The sequence below is a fragment of the Oryx dammah genome, unplaced genomic scaffold, assembly GCF_014754425.2.
Source record: "Oryx dammah isolate SB20612 unplaced genomic scaffold, SCBI_Odam_1.1 HiC_scaffold_25, whole genome shotgun sequence".
Lineage (NCBI taxonomy): Eukaryota > Metazoa > Chordata > Mammalia > Artiodactyla > Bovidae > Oryx > Oryx dammah.
Window position 1 is genome coordinate 104,747,482 of NW_024070209.1, and position 5,808 is coordinate 104,753,289.

The 5,808-nt window shown below is 58.9% G+C and overlaps 1 protein-coding gene across 1 annotated transcript in view; it reads right to left on the reverse strand.

The window, feature by feature from the left end:
- Positions 1-2,213: 2,213 nt before the first annotated feature.
- The window catches only part of SAPCD2 (suppressor APC domain containing 2), a 7,548-nt gene continuing 3,953 nt past the window's right edge, over positions 2,214-5,808 (reverse strand). The window contains exons 3-6 of the mRNA XM_040225600.1: positions 5,480-5,626; positions 5,108-5,215; positions 4,918-5,028; positions 2,214-4,659 (exon numbers count right to left, since the gene is read on the reverse strand). Of these exons, the coding sequence (XP_040081534.1) occupies positions 4,531-4,659; positions 4,918-5,028; positions 5,108-5,215; positions 5,480-5,626 (495 nt within the window). The 3' untranslated portion in view covers positions 2,214-4,530. The remainder of the gene's footprint in view (positions 4,660-4,917; positions 5,029-5,107; positions 5,216-5,479; positions 5,627-5,808) is intronic.

A 5,808-nucleotide genomic window follows, 5' to 3' on the forward strand; every position in this document is an offset into this window, starting at 1 on the left:
CTTCCTTTTGGGGGATTGCAGTCTTTTCTCTTAAGGTCTTCGACTGATTGGATGAGGCCCGCCCACATTATGGAGGACAGTCTGGTTAACTCAGAGGTCACTGGTGTAAAAGTCAGTCACGTCTAGAACATACCTTCACAGCAACCTCTGTGTTGTAACCAAAGGACCGGGACTCATACCCAAGTCAAGCTGACACGTGAAATTAGCCATCACGCGTGGTGATTTTAGCTTTGAAAGGAATGACCAAGTTATTCTCCAGAGTGGGTGCGTCGCTGGACACACCGGCCAGTACTGAGTGAGTGGCCGTTTCCCCACATTCTCGCCAGCATGCGGTGCTCCCAGCTTTCCACATTAGCCACTCTGGTTGGGGTGCACCCATTCTCACTGTAGTTTTAATTTGCATTTTCCTAATGGCTAATCATGTCGAACATTTTGTCACACGCTTGTCCGCTATCTGTGTGTCCTCCTCGGTCAAATGTCTGCGCAGCTTTGTGAGCTATATTTTACAGATGGGTGAGCACAACTTTAGGGTTGCTGTATCTTCCTGGTAAATTAAACTTTTTGAGATTGTTACTCTCTTCAATGTTATTAACATCTCTTGCCTTAAAAGCTATTTTGTTTTAGATTAACACAACTGCTTGGGTTTTTCTTTTTTTGTTGTTTTGGTATCATTATATTTCAGGTGTGTCTCTTAAAACAGCTTATATCTGAATTTCTAAAAACCCAATCTGATAACTCACCAATCTATTCACATATACTGTGAACAGTAATATATTTCTTCAAACTTATGTGTTTTCTGATTTTTACATTTTTTCTTCTAGATTTGAATTTCTTTTCCCTTTTGTCCTCCATTTCCCTGCCCCTCCCCTTTTTTGAAAGGTATACCATTAGCTATTACCTTACCTGGTTCTCCCAGTTATTGTAACTTAACAGACTTAGTAAAATAAATACAGTTGGCGTCTTTTCCCACCTTGTGAACAATTATACTTAAGAATGCCTCAGCCCCCCCCCCCACCATTTCCGCAGTTGTGACATTTGGGTTCTACTCCACTCCCCCAAAGGTCAGCGCCCTCATCGTCATTAGAATCACTGTCACAGCAGACGAGAAAGGGAGGAGGCCCGCTGACAGCGTGTGGACACGCCATCTCGGGAGTGAGTCCTCCCCGGTCACTCAGCATCGCAGAAGACTGCAGTCCCGAGGACCGCCTCTGCCACAGACTCATGCAGTTCCAGGCCAACGCCAGCAGTTCCTAACCCACAGAAATGGCAAGAAAATGTGTTGCTTGCTCCGTGGTAAAGAACTCACCCGCCAATGCAGGAGCCGTGGGTTCAGTCCCTGGGTCGAGAAGTTCCCGTGGAGGGGAAATGGTGCTCCAGTACTCTTGCCTGGAGAATCCCATGGACAGAGGAGCCTAGCAGGCTATTACATACAGTCCATGTGGTCGCAAAGACTCGGACGTGACAAAGCAACCGAGCTGTGTACATAAACCACCAAGTTTTGGACTTTAAAAAATAGCGCCTTTGCTGCACGTGGGATCTCTCCGTTGTGGCATACGAGATCTAGTTCCCTGACCAGGGATTGCAGCCGGCCCCCCGCACTGGGAGCGTGGTCTTGGCCCCTGGATCACCAGGGGAGCCCCTCCCCTCACTCCTGAAAGACAGCGTCTGTGGGCGTAGGCTTCTAGGCTAATAATGACACCCTCTCAGCCACCGATGGCTTTTCAGTCTCTGGGCTTTTATGTCACTGTGGTATCTCCTTTGAAGGTAACTGGCTTTGTCTCTGGATTCTTTAACAATCTTGTAAGAGAAAATGCCATTTTCCTAATTCATCTTGCCTGGGACCCACTGGGATTCCTGGATGTAAGGATTGGATTTTTAAGACGATTCCGGAAAATTTTAAGCCATTCTAACTTCATATATTGTTCCTTCTCCCCATGCTTTCTTTCAGGAAATCTAATCAAACAGCCCTCCACCTCTCACGACCCTTCTCTTATAGTTTATAACTGAATGGTCCTCAAATCATTCCCTAAGCTCTCTTTCAATTCATTAAGCCTCCTTTCAGTTGTGCTGAAATTTTCCACATCAGGCCCAGTCAAGTTTTAAATTTTATTTTCAAATTTCTAGTTCTATTAGATTCTTTTCATTTTATTGGCCACCTTTATAGAGTCAAGGTTGACACTTTTAATGGAATAAGAACTATAGACGATTCCGTGTTTGTGTTTCCAAGCATCTCTTTTATTTCTCCAGCTACACGAAACACCAGCATCTTCTCTGACCGTCCCAGCATCTGAAACGGCCACAGAATCTGTTTCCTCCCGGCTCTCACAGTGGCTCCATCCCTTGTGAGCAGGTTTTAAACTGGAGACGCTCCTTGTCCTTGGCACTCAGACCACAGGGAATCCTCAAAGCCCGGTGGAGCCGCGCCGCTCTGGCAGATGCTCAGCTAAGGGTGGCTTCGCCGCCCCCCCACCTCGCTGGTGTCACACTGAGTGTTGCTGGCATCTAGTGGACAGATGCTGCTAAACATTCTCCAGGGCACGGGCAGGCCCCAAGACTACCCCACCCCAGTCGCTGCCCGTGTGGCTAACACTCGCTGCTCCGGAAAGGCTGTTTTGCTTCTGCCAGCCGCCTGGGCTCGCCACCCTGCGGGTACTCATAGTTCTCCCCTTGGGGTCTCCAGGGCGGCACAGGCTGCCTCAGGCTTCAATTAAGGAGGGTGCATCTTCCGTCCTGCGTGGAAGGCCAGCATCATCACTAAAGGCCTCTCTGCGAGTCACCCTGCGGGACCGCCTGCAGTCAGTGGTGCCCCTGGAGTGAACACCGAGCTCTCAGCAGGGATGCAGAGTCCCTCAGGGCAAAAGCTGCCACCTCTGCAGGCTTGGGCAGGGCTGGGCAGGAGCAGGGCAGGTGGAGCAGGGGAGGGAACTCCGGGGACCGGAGCACCACTCGCAGAGCCCAGAGCTGGGACGGCCCGCGGCCTGGCCTGCCCTGACATGTGGGTGGAGGGAGGATTCGGAGCTGGGGAGGGCCGTGTTCAGCTCTGGAATTAAGCGGATTCCTAGTGAGGGGCTCAGGGCCCGAGGTGGTGCGGAGGCTCTGTTCAAGGGCTGGCAGAGGGGGACGACTGGGGGAACCAGGAGAGGGGCAGCCTCCGGGCAGTCCTGGTGGGCCCTGGTCCAGTCACCCCATGGCTCGGATGCTGGAGACCCGGTGCCGCCCTTTGGGTCCAGCTCCCCTTCTGCCTCACATCCCAGGGAACCTGCCCAGGTCAAGGTCAAGTAGCCTTAGTGCCGGACCTGAGACAACTACCTTCCTCCACTGGCTGCCGGTGTTGGGAAGGGCTCCAGCTGGCACAGGCAGAGCTGGGCCCTGTGGGCACAGCACTCCGGACCCCTCCTCTCTGGGCAGACTGCCACCCCCCAGGCACGTGAGGCTATGCAGTCAGCCCTCAGATCCCGGTTCTGTAAGTGCCCAGCATGTTCAGGCCCGAACACATGGCCTGCCTACAAAGCCTGGATGCCCTCAGCTCCAGAGGAGGGCCCTGTGGGCGCTCGGAGCCTCTCCCAGGGTGCCTATAGGCCAGCTAAGCAGGTGGTCTTCCCGAGAGCGGGCCAGGCATGGGGGCACAGTCAACAAACGACCCCGGCGGGATCCACTGCCAGGCTCTTGAGTCCTTCAGGGCCCCCTTCCTCGGGCCCAGACCCAGGCCCTTCATTCCCTGGGAAGCGCGCAGCTGGTGGGGGTGCTGCTAAGGCTGCTGGGTCTCCAGGACTTCCTGGGGCACGCCAGAGGGTACCACTACCCTGAGAACAGGGCCCCGCCCATGGAGGGCACCCTACGCTGCCCTGGTTACCTGGCAGGCCCGAGAAAGGGCACTGTTTGCTCAGTGGAGTCCGGGCCAGCAGGGGTGACCGCCAGCCCGTTCACCTAGCGTCTAAGGTCCGCGAGGAAGAGAAAGCCGGCCAGCTCTGGCTCAGGCAGGAATCCAGTGATTCTGAACACTGAGCCCCGGGGCTCCCCTGGAACTGGACACTAGGTGAAGCCCCTGGACTCCTGGCTGAGGTGGGACCCCTAGTCCTGAGGGAGGAAACGTACCCATGGACACTCGGGGCCAATCGCCACTGGGTCTAAGGTGTCCCACCCCAGGGCCGCCTGCTCCAGGCTCCGTCCAAGACACCTAAATGTGGGCTCCAAGGCCAGTTAGCAGTGCAGGGTGAGCAGGGCCGTGGACTGGAGACCCCAGGCGGAGGGGACACAGGCCAGCAGAACACGGCAGCGGGCCTGCCCGGAGCTGCTGAGGCCGGTGCCCCCTCCCCACCGACAGCAGCGGCGGCTCCAGGCTGGGCGCTGGCACGATGGAGTCTCCCACTCCGCCAGCCCCGAAGCCCAGATCGGAAGGGAGGAGGGAGGCGACGTCCAGGCAGGTGTCCAGGCACCTCTGCCTCAGAGGGGGGACCAGGGAAGTGCCCCCCCGCCTGGAGCTGAGAGACTGGCCAGGTGGCAAGGTCCTGTATCTGTGCGCAGGGCCGGCTACATGAAGGTGGAGTCCAGGGGCCCGGCGTCCTGCTGGCTGAGGGCGCGGGCCTCGAACAGCTGCTTGATGAGGGCAGACTTCTCCTGCTCCAGCTGTGTGATCCGCTCACTCTTGTCGGTCACCTCCTGGAGGGGGTGGGGGAGGTCAGGGCCTGGCCAGGGCCCCCCAGGCCGTGCCCGCACTGGGGACCGCGTCCCGCCTCCAGCCCCCACCCACACCGGGACCACATCCGCACCCCCCGCCCCCAGCCCCCGCTGGCACCAGACCACATCCTGCCCCCAGCCCCCACCCCCACCCGACCGCATCCTGCCTCCAGCCCCTGCCCGTACCCCGCCCCCAGCCCCCAGCAGCACCCCCCACCCCCAGCCCCCGCCCGTGCCCACCTGGGTCAGGAGCCGGTTCTGCTCCTTCAGCATGAGGATGGTCTGCTGCTGCCAGTTGGGGGTTGAGGGTGACACAAGGCCCGGGGGCCCCGAGGACGACAAGGGCAGAGCCTACAGGAGGGCACGGTCAGGCAGGCCTGGCACAGCCTCTAGGGTGAGGGTGGCACAAGCTGGGCTGGGAGGCACTCACCCTGGCAGCACAGGCTGCGGCCAGCAGCTCCCCCAGGCACCGCGCCACCTCCTGCACCTTGGGAAGCAGCTGCCCCAACAGGCGGGGGCTGCCCTCAGCCCCGAGGTCCTGGAGGAGAGCACGGATGGGCGGTCAGGGAGCAGGGCTGGCCCAGGGGTGCAGGGAGGCCCAGGGGTCCCGGGGGGGGGGGTCCCCAGGGGCTGCAGCGGCCCTGTGGGCGGGGAGCCCAGGAGTGTCACAGGTGGGGAGTATCACAGCAGGGAGGGGTGGCCCAGCACTCTGGGTAGAGGGGCACCCACTGTCCTCTGCCCACCTGGGCAGGGGATCACTGTGGGGGGAGGGCCGCTGTGCCCAGGGAGCAGCGTCACTCACCGAGCTGGCCCTGCTCTGGCCCAGGCGGCGCTGGCGCTCCTGCAGGCGCTGCAGCTGCTGCTGGCACCACTCCCGGCCCCGCGCCATCATCTCCAGACCCTGTAGCAGCACGTCCTGCTCCTGCTGCAGTTCCCTCATCTGCTTCAGCTGCCACACACGGGCACGCGCTGCGTCACCCACGGGCACCACACAGGCACGGGCTGCATCACCCACGGGCACCACACGGGCACGGGCTGCATCACCCACGGGCACGCGCTGTGTCACCCACGGGCACGGGCTGCATCACCCACGGGCACGCGCTGCATCACCCACGGGCACCACACGGGCAC